The sequence below is a fragment of the Bos indicus genome, chromosome 27, assembly GCF_029378745.1.
Source record: "Bos indicus isolate NIAB-ARS_2022 breed Sahiwal x Tharparkar chromosome 27, NIAB-ARS_B.indTharparkar_mat_pri_1.0, whole genome shotgun sequence".
NCBI lineage: Eukaryota > Metazoa > Chordata > Mammalia > Artiodactyla > Bovidae > Bos > Bos indicus.
This window is the reverse complement of record NC_091786.1, coordinates 34,230,631-34,249,736: the sequence shown is the minus strand read 5'-3', so window position 1 is coordinate 34,249,736 and position 19,106 is coordinate 34,230,631. Positions and strand designations below refer to the sequence as shown.

At 38.0% G+C, this 19,106-nt stretch overlaps 1 protein-coding gene across 2 annotated transcripts in view; it reads right to left on the bottom strand.

Annotated features, from left to right (window-relative positions):
* Positions 1–19,106, bottom strand: part of ADAM9 (ADAM metallopeptidase domain 9) — a 92,717-nt gene that overhangs the window by 25,214 nt on the left and 48,397 nt on the right. For both annotated transcript variants that reach the window (XM_019953489.2, XM_070781444.1), the window contains 4 exons: positions 18,899–19,070; positions 9,738–9,830; positions 8,301–8,496; positions 4,956–5,061 (listed from right to left, as the gene is read on the bottom strand). In XM_019953489.2, the coding sequence (XP_019809048.2) occupies positions 4,956–5,061; positions 8,301–8,496; positions 9,738–9,830; positions 18,899–19,070 (567 nt within the window). The remainder of the gene's footprint in view (positions 1–4,955; positions 5,062–8,300; positions 8,497–9,737; positions 9,831–18,898; positions 19,071–19,106) is intronic.

The window sequence follows — 19,106 nt, the reverse complement described above, 5'->3', positions numbered from 1 at the left end:
TGGCTGATTGAGGTTTGGTAGAAAACAACAAAATTCTGTAATTGCTGTAAAGCAATTATCCTTCAATAAAAAATAATTTTTTTAAAAAAGAAAAATAAATACTCTTAATATATTTTTAAAAATCGATCACAAATCATTAAATGGATAGTAACTTCAACAGAAAAATAATAGCAAAGATATAAATATGCAATTCACAAAATAAGAAATGCAAACAGCCAATAAAGCTAAGAGATGCTTACTGTTATATTCATTTAAATTTATATCACAAGCACCAATAGAAAAACTGTTTCAGGCAAATAGTCATATAAGCAAATAAAATGTTTATGTGACAAATACTGCCAAAAATAAAAATTCCAAAGTAGAGACTTTGGTAATAATAAAAGATTCAGTTCCTTCAGAAGACATATAACAATCCTAAATGTGTATGCACCTAATAATATAAGCACCAAAGAACACACTTTAAAACACATACAAGAAGAATATACAGAACTAAAAGAAGTAGACAACTTCATAATCATAGCTGGAGATCTGCACATATCCCTTTCAGAAACTGAAGGAGAGACAGATAAATACGCACATACACCCAGAATATAGAAGATTTGAATATGACAATTAATTAACTTGACATTTATGGAACAATATATCCAATAGCAGCAGAATACTCTGCTTTTTAAATGACATGGAACATTGACCAAAACAGACCATATGCTGGACAGTAATTCACATCCTAACAAATTGAAAAGAACTGAAATTATACAAAGTATGTTCTCAATGGAAGTAAACTAAAAACCAAAAACAAACAGAAAACCAGAATACTCCCAAATACTTGGAAATGGGCAATACATTTTTAATAACTCATGAGTCAAAGGAGAAATCACAATGTAACTAAGAAAATATTAAGAACTGAACAATAAGGAAAACACAATATATCAAATTCAAAGAAAAAGAAGCATGCAACTTTTTAACCTAGTCACCCTTCCTTCAACTTTCAAATTGCTACTTTCCTCATTTTGATTTAGCCTAATTATGTTAGTCAAGATAGATCAAACTCCCCAAAGTACACAAAAGAGTCTTCCTTGGTTTTTCCTAAACATCATAAAAGAATCTTGAAAGTGCTGTGCTTATGACTGGTTTGTATCTGACTTTCCCTTTATCTAGAAAATTACCTATTACAGCATCTATCTTATTCTAAAGCAGTATCATTTTTAAATGATTGTTCTTGTTAAGGCAATAGTAAGGCAATAAAGCCTTCCCACGCCATTTAAATATACAAAAAAATTCCCCAGAAAAAGAGTGCTACAGCTAGTTTTGAGACTACTCAAGATAGTCATATACCCTCTTTTGAAATACTTTGTTTTGCTAACTTCTTTCAACCTACTCTGTTTTTTATATCAAGAAAGATATATTGTAAATACTCTATGAAATAGTTTCTATGAATAATTAATTTGTAATGAATTAGAACAACATAAATTGACTAATACTTTCTTTAAAGCACATGGCATTAAGCACATCTATAAGAGGGACATCTGACCCTGGAAAGGAAGTTGAGGAAGTCTTGGTTCAGTTCATTCAGTCGCTCAGTCATGTCCGACTCTTTGCGACCCCATGAACCATAGCATGCCAGACCTCCCTGTCCATCACCAACTCCCAGAGTCCACCCAAAACCATGTCCACTGAGTCAGTGATGCATCCAACCATCTCATCCTCTGTCATCCCCTTCTCCTGCCCTCAATCTTTCCCACATCAGGGTGTTTTCCAAAAAGTCAACTCTTCGCATCAGGTGGCCAAAGTATTGAAGTTTCAGCTTCAACATCAGTCCTTCCAATGAACACCCAGGACTGATCTCCTTTAGGATGGACTGGTTGGATCTCCTTGCAGTCCAAGGGACTCTCAAGAGTCTTCTCCAACACCACAGTTCAAAAGCATCAATTCTTCAGCACTCAGCTTTCTTCACAGTCCAACTCTCACATCCATACATGACCACTGGAAAAACCATAGCCTTGAATAGACGGGCCTTTGTTGGCAAAGTAATGTCTCTGCTTTTGAATATGTTGTCTAGGTTGGTCATAAGTTTCCTTCCAAGGAGTAAGCGTCTTTTAATTTCATGGCTGCAATCACCATCTGCAGTATTTTGGAGCCCAAAAAAATAAAGTCTGACACTGTTTCCACTGTTTCCCCATCTATTTGCCATGAAGTGATGGGACCAGATGCCATGGTCCTAGTTTTCCAAATGTTAAGCTTTAAGCCAACTTTTCACTCTCCTCTTTCATGTTCATCAACAGACTCTAGTTCTTCTTCACTTTCTGCCATAAGGGTGGTGTCATCTGCATATCTGACGTTATTGATATTTCTCCCGGCAATCTTGATTCCAGCTTGTGCTTCCTCCAGCCCAGTGCTTCCCATGATGTACTCTGCATATAAGTTAAATAAGCAGGGCGACAATATATAGCCTTGACGTACTCCTTTTCCTATTTGGAACCAGCCTGTTGTTTCATGTCCAGTTCTAACTGTTGCTTCCTGACCTGCATACAGATTTCTCAAGAGGCAGGGCAGGTGGTCTGGTATTCCCATCTCTTTCAGAATTGTCCACAGTTATTGTGATCCACACAGTCAAAGGCTTTGGCATAGTCAATAAAGCAGAAATAGATGTTTTTCTGGAACTCTCTTGCTTTTTCGATGATCCAGTGGATGTTGGCAATTTGATTTCTGATTCCTCTGCCTTTCTAAATCCAGCTTGAACATCTGAAAGCTCACAGTTCACGTATTGCTGAAGCCTGGCTTGGAGAATTTTGAGCATTACTTTACTAGCGTGTGAGATGAGTGCAATTGTGCAGTAGTTTGAGCATTCTTTGGCATTGCCTTTCTTTGGGATTGGAATGAAAACTGACCTTTTCCAGTCCTGTGGCCACTGCTGAGTTTTCCAAATTTGCTGGCATATTGAGTGCAGCACTTTCACAGCATCATCTTTCAGGATTTGAAATAGCTCCACTGGAATGCCATCACCTCCACCAGCTTTGTTTGTAGTGATGCTTTCTAAGGCCCACTTGACTTCACATTCCAGGATCTCTGGCTCTAGATGAGTGATCACACAATCGTGATTATCTGGGTTGTGAAGATCTTTTTTGTATAGTTCTTGGGTGTATTCTTGCTACCTCTTCTTAATATCTTCTGCTTCTGTTAGGTCCATACCATTTCTGTCCTTTATTGAGCCCATCTTTGCATGAAACATTCCCTTGGTATCTCTAATTTTCTTGAAGAGATCTCTAGTCTTTCCCATTCTATTGTTTGCCCCTATTTCTTTGCATTGATCGCTGAAGAAGGCTTTCTTATCTCTCCTTGCTATTCTTATCTTAAAAGAGTTAGTTAAAATGAGATCTGGCAGAGACAAAAGGGCAAACTAAGCAGAAGGAACACCACATGTCATGGCCCTGTGGCAGAGGGCCAGATCAGCAGAGTGGAAGTATTTCTCAACATTTAATGGCTCAGTAGAGAAAGATAAGCCTACAAATAAATACATTAAAGAAGCATCCAGAAACAGAGAAAAATACTAGAAGAGCATTCCACACAAAAGCCAACAAAAGGGGCTTCTTCAAGGAGAAAATGCTCAACATAGATGAATGCTACTGAAAGGTCCAGAAGCTTGAAGACCTAAAGATACTCTGTTAGATTTAGGAACATGGAAGTCACAGTTGTTATTTCTTCTTCATGAGCATTGTTTTACCTCAGTGGCTTTGCTATTACCCAACAGAGTAGGAGGTGAAGTGGGTAGAAGAGAAGCACAGCATTATTTAATTTTTTTGGCTTTTTATAACCATTTTTAGAATAAAAATATGACTATTACAAAAAACAAAATAATTGATACAGAATGTTAGCACTGCAACAGATATAATACAGTCTAGTGAGTTTCCTGGAGAAGGCAATGGCACCCCACTCCAGTACTCTTGCCTGGAAAATCCCATGGACAGAGGAGCCTGGTAGGCTGCAGTCCATGGGGTCGCTAAGAGTCAGGCACGACTGAGCGACTTCACTATCACTTTTCACTTGCCTGCATTGGAGAAGGAAATGGCAACCCACTCCAGTGTTCTTACCTGGAGAATCCCAGGGACGGGGGAGCCTGGTGGGCTCCCGTCTATGGGGCTGCACAGAGTCGGACACGACTGAAGCGACTAAGCAGCAGCAGCAGTGAGTATCCAGCTCATTCTCTAGAGCCCCATGGCTTCATGGTCAAAGCCTCTGGGTGAACCTCAGCTGGTAGGAATTTCCTGCCCTCACATCCACCAGAAGAGCTCCATTCAGAATGATTTATATGTTTACATACCTACATTTATCTATCTGTGTATCTGGAAAGCACCGTATTATAGACTAATTCCAATTTTTTTAAAATTAACGTTACTGTGTATGTGTACGGTGCACAGAATCAAAATAAAAGAAGACATACGTACACTGAAATTAGTGAACATATACAGAAAGAGAGATCATGATAACTCTTCTCTTGTTTATAACTTTGCAATATTATTTTTCACAATGTGCAAATGTTATAGAAACAAAAAAGTTTTCTAATTAATGACTTTAAAATTATATAGAGCCAGAAGAAAATTATGAAGTTCTGAATTAATTCTGCAGGTACCTTTATATATGGGTTTAGCACGCAAATCTTTTAACAAAAGGAAAAAGAAGAATGTTTATTTGAGGCTTTTACTATAGAACAAGGATAAACAAAAGTGATATTATAAAAAACATTATATTTTAGACAGTTAATGTCAAAAGCTATGCATTATTTTACCATTCATATTCAGTCTCTCTGAAGCCATGCTTTATAAAATTGTTAAGTCTGAAAAGTTATACATTTAAGGAGGAGAAAACAGTCACAAGGAGCTATAAAACTTCCTATAGATGACTGATATCACATTCTTTCATGTGTTTTTCTTATTGTTTTTTTTTTTGCCTCCACTTACCCAATGGCACACTTCTTGTATTCATGGCCAGAGAAACCACAATTGCCAAATCTGTCACCTTTGGAATTCACATCAAGGAAACATTCCTTCGGGGCAGCCTTGGCTTCTGTAACATAAAAAAAAAAAAAAAAAAATTTGTACACCTGAAACTAACACAACATTGTAAATCAACTATACACCAATAAAATTTTTAAATTTTTTAATGTTTTTAAGACTTGGCAATTTAATTCACAAATAAAAGCATTTGCCACAACAGTCCATACGTCTGGATGAACTGCCTCAACAACTATGAAAAAATTTCAGAACCTACAGGTGAAACATTTTGCTCCACATTTATAATTAACAACAAGATGTAAAGATAAAGCCTGGTTGGTACTTAAACATTAGCATGGTACTTAAACATTAAACATTCGAACACTCAAGTACTCAAAGAAGTGTCATTAAAGAAGATGAAATTATAAATAAGTCAAAAACCATGCACAGTATGGCAGCACTTTCAGTCTCCTTATTTTCACTGTTCTCACAGCTCCACTGCACCCCTGGTTAGATCAGGCTAGGGAGAGTTGGTGAAAACACTGCCAGCTATTATTTTTTCACACAGGGATCAAACCTGTATCTCTTGCATTGGCAGGTGGATTCTTTACCACTGAGCTACCAGGGCAGCCCAATTTACTATATATGGAAGCTTAATTTAGGTATTAATTACACTGACAAACAGCCATGACACTGTCAAAGTATCAATCCATTCTTGTTTTCTTGTATTTTATATATGTATCCTTTAATGCTCAACTTTGCCACTTATACATATTCCTAAAAATATTTTATTTGGAAATATTTTGCAGCCAAAATGGCAGTACTTTCCATATAATGGAATCCATATAATGATGGAAATTCATGTGCCTATCTTACGCACCTGGTACAATATTGTTCAGTTTAAAAGAAAATGGACATGCAGTGAAAGGAGATGGCATAAAAAAGGCAGAGGATGAAGTAATCTGAAAATGGATGCAGAATACTTGCACAGGATAAACGTCACATGGCAATAACCCTAGCAAAACACACATGCTCACATTTATATAAGAAAATGCAGCTAAATTAACAACAATCTCCCCCCGCCCCATCTCTAATTACTTTTTTTGGTCTGCAATAGCCTGCTCATCAGGGCTTCCCCTGTGGCTCAGCAGTAAAGAATTCACCTGCAATTCAGAAGATGCAGAGACACAGGCTCAATCCATGGGTTGAGAAGATTCCCTGGCGGAGGAAATGGCAACCCATCCCAATATTCTTGCCTAGAGAATCCCATGGACAGAGGGGCCCATTGGACTACCGTCCATGGGGTTGCAAAAGAGTTGGACACAACTGAGTGACTAAACAGCAATAAACCTGCCCATTAGTGCAGAATATTGGTTTGGCCAAAAAGTTTGTTTAGGTTTTCCATAACAGAGAAAAACCAATTAACTTTTGGACAAACCAATATATCAGAGGGCTTCCCTGGTGTTCAGATGGTACAGAATCTGCCTGCAATGCAGAGACCTGGGTTTGATTCCTGGGTTGGGAAGGTCCCCTGGAGGAGGGCATGGTAACCCACTCCAGTATTCTTGCCTGGAAAATTCCATGGACACAGGAGCCTGGCAGGCTACAGTCTATGGGAGCGTAAAGAGTTGGACACGACTGAGCAGGTCTCTCCTTAGAGGGTCTCTCCTCAAAGCCTATTTGGTCAAAGTTCCCATGACCCCCTCCTTGGATTTAATTTGCTAGAGCAGCTCACAGAACTCAGAGAAATTTCTACTCACTAGATTACTGGTTTATTATCAAAGAATATATCAATAATTCAGGAACAGACAGATGGAAGAGATGCACAGGGCAAGGTATGTAGAAAGGGGCTTGGAGGTTTCAGGCTCTCTTCCTGCCTCTCCACAAGTTCACTGAAGTCCCAAGCTCTCCAAACTATCCTTTCCAGTTTTTACAGAGGCTTCATTATATGGGCAGATTGATTAAACCACTGGCTACTGGAGAGTAACTCCATCTCCAGTTCTTCTCCCCTCCCCAGAGGTAGGGGGACTTAAAGTTCCAACCACTAACCACAGGGTTTGTTCTCTGGCAACCAGCCCATCCTTAAGTAACCAAGGGATTTGCCAAAAAGTCACCTGGTTGACATAACAAAAGACACTTTCAAGGCTCTTATCATTTGGGAAATTCCAAAGCTTTTAGGAGTTCGTGCCAGGAACTGAACAAAGACCAATTTTTTTATTTGTTTGTTACAAATCACAAGATTACAAGAGTCAACACAGCTCTACCTAAAATTATAATTAATCCATATTAAGAAGATGGAGAATGAAAAATGAACATGAGTAGATAAGAGTTGACAAGTGTTGGGAGAAGAGAAGGGAAGAAATTTAATCCTTATCCTCCACAGTGAAAAATTAACATTTAATACCTAGAATGGAAAAATAAAAAAAGTAGCATGACGAAGAAATTATCTAAAGACCTAGAGCCAGTAACAAAGTAATTAACTAGAAGGGAGGAAGAAAAGGTTAATAGTGGTAGCCTGCAGGGATGAGCTATTAAGTGGGAGTACTTTGATGAGTGCGTGCTCAGTCAAGCAGCCCCATCGTGTGCAGCCTGCCAGGCTCTTCTGTACATGGAATTTTCCAGGAGAGACTGGAGTGGGTTGCCATTTCCTACTCCAGGGGATCCTCCAGACCCAGAGATTGAACCCCCATCTCTTGCATCTTCTGCACTTGCAGGTGGGTTCTTTTACCACAGCACCACCTGGGAAGCCCGGAAGTACATTTTACTTTTTCATAGAATCTTGATGAATAATTTGACTCTATAATCTAGTGTATGTCTAACTTTGATAAAAAAAAAAATTTTAAGACACACAAAATAAAAAAATATATATATACTACTAGGAAAAGAATGGATTCCAATTATATAACACAATGCTCTGTGATCCAAATACAGCAATACAGACAGAATGCAAAAACATTTTGAGTGAACAATGAAAACAGAAGATCCATGTGTATATCCCCATACTATTTACATGAGTTTATTAAAGCTAAAATACAATACTGTGCATGTATATATACACATAATGTTAATATACACAGGACAGGGCAGTGAGAAAGTAAAAGCAAAAATCACCAAATGAACTTGGATGCATCAAATTCATGACCTTGACTACCTATGGAGAAGGAAAGATGGAGACGTGATAGGAGACGTGATAGGAGACAGAAAACAGAACTTCAATTTTAGCAATAATGTTCAATTTTCATTTTTAACAAAAACTAAAATAAAAAATATATAAATAAAAGCAAAGCAATCAATATAAATAAAATATCTTACTTGAGCCAAAGATGACTTGACACTGAGCATCATAATATTGGCACATGCCATTGTAACAATAGGCTTTGTTATTCTGGCAAGGATACCCATTCTGAATAAAAACATCTGGCTGACAGAACTGAGAAGAACCATTGCAATACTCCGGAACATCACATTCGTTGGTTTTTCCTCGGCACAAAGTGCCTCCTGGACGGAACTAGGATAATAGGATTGAAATTGAACAGGAATATCAGGAAAATTCCCACAAATTAACCAAATTTGAAACCACAGTATTTATATCTATAAGAAGGTCTAACAAAAACAGAAGATTAAATAACCCAATAGAACAGTGAACAAAGGCCAATAACAGGCAATTTATAAAAGTCATGAAATATGGAAAATGAAAAAAGCAGAGCATCATAGATGACCAAAAGAAATGCAAATTAAACGAAGATATAAAACCACGTTACACCTATCAAACTAACCTGGATTATAACACTGGCTGACAACAAATGTTAGTAAGTGAAGTCAAAATGTTAGTTGCTCAGACATGTCTACCTCTTTGTAACCCCATGGACTGCAGCCCACCAGGCTCCTCTGTCCATGGGATTCTCCAGGCAAGAATACTGGAGAGGGTTGCCATTTCCTTCTCCAGGGGATCTTCCCAACTTAGAGATCAAACCTGGGTCTCCTACATTGCAGGCAGACTCTTTACCGTCTGAGCCACCAAGGAAGACATGTTAGTAAGAGAAAACAAAATGATTATATAATATAATCAATACTGTACACTGCACAGTTATCAGTGCATTGATTACACTGGCAAATACAGACTGGCACATCTGCAGACAGTATAAAAACGTGTGTCAAAATTTTCACATGCACACTCCAGCAATTCTACTTATAAGCAAAAACTGGAAGCAATCTAAATGTCCATCATTAGTTGATCAGATAAAGAAATTATGGTACAGCCATATAAAGGAACACTAACTATATAAACCTATAGAACTAAATGAATGGAAGAAAATCAATAGTATATTACTGAAAAAAGGACATAGTAAAAATATGTATACCCATGTTTATCCACTTACACACACACACACACACACATATTCATATTTACATAGGAAAAAGTGACTAAATTAATAAATTATCAACAATGGCTAAATGAAGGGGGTAAAATGATAGAGGGTCTTTCAGTGTCAACTTCCTATTATTGAATTTCTAATGAAAAACATAGGTCACTCATAAATCAGAAAAAAATTTCTTTAGACCATTTGCCATAAAAGAAGATGATACAAAACTGCAAACAAGTATCATAAAACTTTCCATCTAATCATAAAATCAAATTTTCCATCAAAAATAGTGCTCTCTTACAAATCAGAGAAAACCAATTTTGATACAGGCACATTTTTCCTTTTCCTATTTTTTTTTTTTTCCAAATAGGGAGGAATTCCCTACCCGACAGTCTTGACAACAGGCACCATATGCACACTCAGCAAATGATTTAAGTTTACAGGTCTTTCCTTCACAGCAAGGGTCCAATTCACATTCCTGAGAAGAGAAAATGACTGTCAATAAAGAAAGAAATTATTGCCATCAAGACTCGTTAACAAAATTCTTCCCTTCAACCTATGCTTCTTTCTAACCTGGCTGTAAGAGGTACTCTCTGGAGACAGTCACTTACTATCCTTCTGGATTTACCAGCGACTCTTCAGCTATTATGTAGGTCTCAATGTATTTCAAAGGACTGAGAGTATGTGTCTTAGTCTGCTGGGACTACCAGAACAAGATACCATAGACTAATGACTTAAACAAAAGAAATTTATTATGTCACAGCTCTGGAGGCTAGAGACCCAAGATCAAAGTCCTAGCCAATTCAGTTTCTGGCACAGACTCTCATCCTGGCTTGCAGACAGCTGCCTCCTCGCTGTGTGCTCACATGGCCTTTCTTCAGAGCATGTGTCAAGAGACAGGAGCAAGCAAGCTCTTTTTTATAAGAACATTAATCTTACCAGATCAAGACCCACCCTTATGACCTCATTTAATCTTAACTACTTTCCTGGAGGTCCTTTCTCCAAATACAGATAGACTTGGGGGTTAGGGTTTCAACACATGGATTTGGGGAACACAAACATTCAGTCTGTAACAGTAAGTTTAATGATCACAGGAAACTGTGAAAGTCGCTCAGTCATGTCTGACTCTTTGCGACCCCATGGACTATATGGTCCGTGGAATTCTCCAGATCAGAATACTGGAGTGGGTAGCCCATTCCTTCTCCAATTTCCACAGGAAATTAAGCATCCATAAATGCACTTCTCTTCATGTTCAGGGTCTGACTTCTCTGCAGGGTAGGTTTTTACCCATGTGGACATTATACTGCTTGACTTCTCTCACCCCACTTTGGGCCACCATGGCTCATCACTCCCATCCTCCAACCCCTCACCCAGACACAGCTATTCTCCTATGTTGAAACTAATGTCTTGAAGTCTGAATTGTTTGTGAAAGGAAGGAGAAAGGAGGAGGAGGACAAGGAGGCAAGAAGGAGATAGGGGAAATGAGCTTTAATCATTGAAGAATATTTATTTTCCTATGTTACAGAATTCTAGGATGATGGGTTTTTTTCCTTTCAGAACCATAAATATGCTGTTCTATTGTATTCTGGCCCCAAAATCAGCCACTATTGATCTATTTGTTTCAGATTTTCTTCTGACTTCTTGCTTTATTTTCTGTTTATCTCAGCACTTTGATTACAATGTACCCACGATCATTCTTTATAATGATTCTGATTTGGCTTTACTTAGTGTTTTGGAATTGTAACTCAATGTTTTCTGTTAAATATGGGAAATTTTCAGCCATTACTTCTTTGAATACTTTTCTTCTCTCCTTCCTCTCCTCTTGAGATTTCACTTATAATTCCATTAGGCTAGCTGATATTGCTTACATGTCCCTGATATTCTGTTCATTTTTTTTTTATCTTTTCTCTTTTTCCTTTAGATGTGGATTATTTCTTTTGTTCTACTTTATGTTCATTGACTCTTTTTCTGTCATCTTACTCTGCTATTAATTATATCCATGAATCTCACTTATTAAACTTTTTGGTAAGTTCTATAATTTCCATTTGGTTCTTTATTATACATTTCTCTGATGAGATTCATCTCTTACTCATGAAGACCACATTTTTCTTTAATTCTCTGATGATAAAGAGTAGAATATAATTCATGGAAACTTTATTCATAATAGCAAAATACTAGAAACAACCTAGGAGAAAGCAATGGCACCCCACTCCAGTACTCTTGCCTGGAGAATCCCATGGATGGGGGAGCCTGGAAGGCTGCAGTCCATGGGGTCGCTAAGAGTCAGGCACGACTGAGCGACTTCACTATCACTTTTCACTTTCATGCATTGGAGAAGGAAATGGCAACCCACTCCAGTGTTCTTACCTGGAGAATCCGGGTAAGAATCCAGGGACGGGGGAGCCTGATGGGCTGCCATCTATGGGGTCGCACAGAGTCGGACATGACTGAAGCGACTTAGCAGCAGCAGCAGCAGAAGAAACAACCTAGATATCTTTTAATGGATGAATAGTTTAACAAACTTCAGATAGGCCCTTTGTGCTAGGGGAAATACCAGCCTAAACATTACTCCAAATCTGTGAAGTAACATCCACACAATGGACTGTTACTCCCCAGTAAAAAGTAATGAAACAACAACATAGACTGACCTCAAAAGCATTACACTTAGTGAGAAAAGTCAGCCTCAAAAGGTTATATGTTGTATGATTCCATTATTATTGCAGTGACAAACATTATTGAAATGGCAAAATCACAGATGGAAGCCAGGGGCAGGGATAAGGGCCAGAGTGAGGGTGGATGTGATTACAGTGAGGTAGCAGGAGGGAGATCTTTTGAGTTGATGGAATACTTCTGTATTTTAATTGAGGTGGTGGTTACATAAATCTCTATATGGCATAAAACTACATAAAAGTACATACACAACTGCAGGTTAAAAATGGTAAAAGCTGAATAAAGTCTGTAAACTATTAATAGTTATGATACCAATGTCAGTATCACTGATATGATATGGCTCTGCTGCTAAGTCACTATAGTCGTGTCCGACTCTGTGCGACCCCATAGATGGCAGCCCACCAGACTCCCCATCCTTGGGATTCTCCAGGCAAGAACACTGGAGTGGGTTGCCATTTCCTTCTCCAATGCATGAAAGTGAAAAGTGAAAGGGAAGTCACTCAGTCGTATCTGACTCTTAGCGACCCCATGGACCGCAGCCTACCAGGCTCCTCTGTCCATGGGATTTTCCAGGCAAGAGTACTGGCTCTATCACTAAACAATTTGTCACCCTTTGTGGGAAAGTGGGTGAAAAATACATAGGACTCTTCAGACTGTTTTTGCAACATTCTGTCAGTTTGTAATTATTTCATAATAAAAACCTGAAAATTTGTAAAATTATCTAAAACCATGCACCATACAAAAAAACTAAGTCAAAATGGATCATAAACCTAAATAAATACATTACCTAAAATGACAAAGCTTCCAGGATAAAACATTTGCAATCTTGGATTAGGCAAAGATTTCTTAGATACAACATGAAAAGCACAACCCATTAGGCACAAACTGGCTTCATCAAAATATAAAACTTCTACTCATCAAAAGATACTGTTAAAGTACTTAAAAGAAAAGAATGGGAGAATATACTTGCAAATCATATATCTGATTAAGTATTTGTTATCTAGAACATAAGAAGTACTGTCAAAATTCAATAATGAGAAAACAACCCAATTTTTAAAGGCAGGAAGGAGTTCAAGAGACATGTCACCAAAAAAGAAAATAGAGATGGCAAATAAGCGCATGAAAACATGTTCAACATCACTAGTCATCAGGGAAAAGGAAATTAAAACCTCAGTAAGGCACCACTTCACATCTAACAAAAAAGCCAAAATTGAAAAGACTGACCATATGAGGTGGAAGAAATGACTTAAAAAGAACTAGAACTCAGGTACACTGATTGCAAGAATGTGAAATGGTAAAACCACTTTGGAAAACAGTTTGAAAGTTCCTTGGAAAGTCAAATATACACCCACCATATGTCCCAGTCATTTCACACCAAGGTATTTACCCAAGAGAAGTGAAAACATAAATCCATATAAAGACTTGACCGTGAATGTTCACAGCAGCTCTTGGTGTACAAACAACCCAAATAACCATCAACAGATGGATAAACAGCAGGTAGTATCTCCATACTACTCAATGATGAGCAACAATAAAAAGGAATGAACCACTGACACAGTAGCATTCAACATGGATGAATCTCAAAATAACTATGCTGAGTGAATGAACCTAGATAAAAAGAGTCATTCCATTTACACGAAATTCTAGGAAATGCACACTAATGACAGCAATATCTGTAGTACAATGATAGCAGATCAGTGATGGCATAAGGAGGATTGGGAAATAATAAGGGGTATGAGACAGGGGACAGGGATCAAGATCATCCCCATGGAAAAGAAAAGCAAAAAAGCAAAATGTCTGTCTGAGGAGGCCTTACAAATAGCTATGAAAAGAAGAGAAGAGAAAAGCAAAGGAGAAAAGGAAAGATATAAGCATCTGAATGCAGAGTTCCAAAGAATAGCAAGAAGAGATAAGAAAGCCTTCTTCAGCGATCAATGCAAAGAAATAGAGGAAAACAACAGAATGGGAAAGACTAGAGATCTCTTCAAGAAAATTAGAGATACCAAGGGGACATTTCATGCAAAGATGGGCTCAATCAAGGACAGAAATGGTATGGACCTAACAGAAGCAGAAGATATTAAGAAGAGGTGGCAAGAAGACACAGAAGAACTATACAAAAAAGATCTTCACGACCCAGAGAGTCACGATGGTGTGATCACTCACCTAGAGCCAGACATCCTGGAATGTGAAGTCAAGTGGGCCTTAGAAAGCATCACTGCGAACAAAGCTAGTGGAGGTGATGGAATTCCAGTTGAGCTATTTCAAATCCTGAAAGATGATGCTGTGAAAGTGCTGCACTCAATAGGCCAGCAAATTTGGAAAACTCAGCAGTGGCCACAGGACTGGAAAAGGTCAGTTTTCATTCCAATCCCAAAGAAAGGCAATGCCAAAGAATGCTCAAACTACTGCACAATTGCACTCATCTCACACGCTAGTAAAGTAATGCTCAAAATTCTCCAAGCCAGGCTTCAGCAATATGTGAACCGTGAACTTCTTGATGTTCAGGCTGGTTTTAGAAAAGGCAGAGGAACCAGAGATCAAATTGCCAACATCCGCTGGATCATGGAAAAAGCAAGAGAGTTCCAGAAAAACATCTACTTCTGCTTTATTGACTATGCCAAAGCCTTTGACTGTGTGGATCACAAGAAACTGTGGAAAATTCTGAAAGAGATGGGAATACCAGACCACTTGACCTGCCTCTTGAGAAATCTGTATGCAGGTCAGGAAGCAACAGTTAGAACTGGACATGGAACAACAGACTGGTTCCAAATAGGAAAAGGAGTACGTCAAGGCTGCTATTGTCACCCTGCTTATTTAACTTCTATGCAGAGTACATCATGAGAAACGCTGGGCTGGAAGAAACACAAGCTGGAATCAAGATTGCCGGGAGAAATATCAGTAACCTCAGATATGCAGATGACACCACCCTTATGGCAGAAAGTGAAGAGGAACTCAAAAGCCTCTTGATGAAAGTGAAAGTAGAGAGTGAAAAAGTTGGCTTAAAGCTCAACATTCAGAAAACAAAGATCATGGCATCCGGTCCCATCACTTCATGGGAAATAGATGGGGAAACAGTGGAAACAGTGTCAGACTTTATTTTTGGGGGCTCCAAAATCACTGCAGATGGTGACTGCAGCCATGAAATTAAAAGACGCTTACTCCTTGGAAGGAAAGTTATGACCAACCTAGATAGCATATTCAAAAGCAGAGACATTACTTTGCCAACAAAGGTCCATCTATTCAAGGCTATGGTTTTTCCTGTGGTCATGTATGGATGTGAGAATTGGACTGTGAAGAAGGCTGAGCGACGAAGAATTGATGCTTTTGAACTGTGGTGTTGGAGAAGACTCTTGAGAGTCCCTTGGACTGCAAGGAGATTCAACCAGTCCATTCTGAAGGAGATCAGCCCTGGGATTTCTTTGGAGGGAATGATGCTAAAGCTGAAACTCCAGTACTTTGGCCACCTCATGCGAAGAGTTGACTCATTGGAAAAGACTCTGATGCTGGGAGGGATTGGGGGCAGGAGGAGAAGGGGACGACGGAGGATGAGATGGCTGGATGGCATCACTGACTCGATGGAGGTGAGTCTGAGTGAACGCTGGGAGTTGGTGATGGACAGGGAGGCCTGGCGTGTTGCACTTCATGTGGTCGCGAAGAGTTGGACACGACTGAGCGACTGAACTGAACTGAACTGAACTAAGAAACAAAGAGTCCACATGCCATGCTGTGTGGCAAAAAGAGAAAGAAAAACTTTTACAAATTTAAAAATTAGAACAAATAAAATAATAAAAATAAATAAATTAAAAATAACAGCAATAATAAATGTTTTAAGGGAGACTTTCCTGGAGGTCCAGTGGTTGAGACTTCCAACACAGGAGGCATGGGTTCCATCCCTGGTCAGGAAACTGAGATCCCACATGCCATGCAGTATGATAAGAAAATCAAAATAAAGATAAAAAATGATAATAATAATTTTTAAAAAGAACTTCCATGTTTTAAACAGGTGCAGTTCATTGTTGACAAGTGTTCATAATTGCCTGTTTCTTCTTGCTTTGTCTTGACCAAACTTTAGTGAGGCTTCTTTCTTTCCTGTAGACCCTTGAACTCTACTTGTCTGCACAAAAAAATATATTTGGTGATACTTGCCCCTCCCCCAAGTACTTGAGGACAAGTATCCCCACCCCTTATCAGCTTCTCCTGGAAATCACCAGACCACAGGACAACTTCCTCTGAGACCTCACTGGGCATTTGCCCTTGCTTATCCAGCTTCCCAGTAAAAGATTCTGCTTATCTACGTTTGCCCCACCTTTACCCTACAAAAGAAAAATCTTCTTGTTTGATTTTTAGATGCTTCCAGATTTCTGAGATCAGCATATTCTCCCTGTTACAACAGTCTTTCTTCTGAATAAAGCCTTTTCTTATCTAAGTCCGAATTTGGGTTTTTTTTTACCTTGTATTCAATTATACTTCAGTAAAGTTGTTAGTTTTTTTTTTTCAAAAATACTATGTAAGACAGACAGATAGCTTCATAAAAGAAAAGAGAATCAGGAAACAGACTATGTATACAGGAATTTTGTTTATGGTGAAAGTACCATTTTAAATGGTTTTGTACTCTCCACATGACAACCCCCCACCAATTATAGAGTTTATATAAAAAATTTAAATTACAAAAATGCTAGAAAAAAACAATAGAACATAGAGGGGCTATATGATGAAAATCTTGAAACAGGAGTAAAATGTGTACCTTGCTCAGTTACAAAATTATCGGGGGGAGGCGGGCGGGGCGCACTAAATGCCACGACATTCTTTTGGCAAAAGTACAAACCAACACACCCTTCTTCCAGGAAACTTGATAGTCTCTAATAAAATTAAAAAAACATGCTTTTCAATTCAATAATTCTACCTTTATGTAATTATCTTAGACTTCTGTATATATATATACATATATATATATACACATACACACATACACAGGGCATATACAAGGATATACTGTTCACTACAAAAAAATACTAAGTACAGTGAGTGACTGTCTTTAATGAGAGTATGGTAAAATACATCATAATATATTCCTTATACTGTAATATTAGTCAACAGATCAAAGGATTATGTGCAAATAACAATGACATGGAAAAAAATCTCCAGGATATATTAATAGAAAAAAATTCTACATAACATACTAAGTCAGATTTTACTTATGTAAAAAAGATAAAATCCTAAAACAAACCCAATTATGATACAAATATACATACTGTACATAAGTCTATAAACACAGAATAAAATCTGTAGAGAAACACACTAAACTTATAAGAATAATTACCACAGAAGGAAGTTAAAAAAATATATGGAAGAAATAAAAGTATGAAGGGAATTTTGCTTGTGCTTACTATTTGAAATTTCAATACCAAGAAAAAGAACTGTGATATTTGAAGGGGAAGAGGTACTTTTTTCTAGAGTAATTTGTAGTACAAAAGTTCAAAAAGCAAATACAGACTATTTCAGTTAGTTTGATAGTGAAGTAAACAGGAGAAATCAAAACATATAAAATAATTAAGGAGAATGCCTAGAAAGAAGAGCTTAGTCATCCTAACAGTGTAACATTAATTTAGAGATTAAACATAACCTAGTCAGCCTTTATTTTCCTCACTTGAAAATGAGGGTATAAAGAAATAATGAATCTCCAAGGGTTACTGAGAGGATGGTACCATGTAAAACATTAAGGAGAGGTTGCTAACGTGCAGGAATAGTGCAATGACAGCCCATTACAATTTCATCATAAAATACATACTGCCTGGGAATTCCTTGGCAGTTTAGTGGTTAGAACCCTGTGCTTTTACTACCAAGGGCCCAGGTCTGATCCCTGGTCAGGGAACTAAGATCCTGCATGCCATGCAGCATGGCCCCAAAATAAAACCGAACACACAAAGAAAAACATACTGCCTTTCTAGAATGCGAAGTCTTCTGGCAAAAGCCAGGCACTGTGTGATCAGGCAAGGAAAAAGAAATTCCACTTGTGGAAAAAATTGAGAATATAGTAAAGCTTACACACAACTGAACCAATTCCTTTAAAATTTAAATTTAACTTTTTTTTAATTTTTTAAATGTAATTAAAAATTGTTTTCCTCCTAAGCCTTGTCTAGGCGGTGTTGAATAGGCCATTTTGACAGGAAAATGGTTGAGATGCAGAACACTAATAATAAAGACGGGTCCAGACTTATGGCTCTAGGTGTGGTTAACAGGTATGAGAAAGCCAGACAGCAGCAGGTGAACTGAAGGTTAACAGAGGGAGAATGCTAACTTGAGTAGCAAGAACTCTGTTAACCAAGAATTCTACAGAATGGGCCAGCTTCAATTTACTATTGAAATGAGGTCAACTAAACAAATGTTTCTGCAATAAATGTTTCTGACAGTGACAGAATAGTGAACATTACAAGTAAAGAGCCAAGTGAAAAACTGAGTCGTTCTTTAAAATAAATAAATGACTCAATAACCATAACAGAAATGGTAGAAGGTAGCAAAAATAGAAAAATAAACACGGCACTTTCCTGGACACCAGAACAGATGACACCATTGGTTATGTTCTAGGAAAGAAGGGATAATCAACCCCCCAGGAACATAGTCCCACAAGCAAAATACCAATCTTCATTTTGCCACTAAATTTTACTTTACCTCCTATGCTCAGTTCAGTTCAGTGCAGTCGCTCAGTCGTGTCCGACTCTTTGCGACTCTATGAATCGCAGCATGCCAGGCCTCCCTGTTCCATCACCAACTCCTGGAGTTTATCCAAACTATGCTAGAGTCATGCAAAGTGAGCTATTTTATTTTTTGCAAATCCCAAGGTAACTTTGCAAAGCAAACATCACATGTTACACTGACCTTTGGCGACCCACAGTCACATTCTTCCCCGGGATCCACCAACTTATTACCACAGGAAGGAGCACTGTAGGCTTCATCACCCTTTGGAATATTGAGAAGGCAGTTTCCACCTTTATTTAAAGTTAACTTCTCAAAGTCATCTGCACTGCAAGAGCTGAAGTTTTTGGAACCTCTGTAATAAACACAAAGAAAAAGATCTTAAGTCATA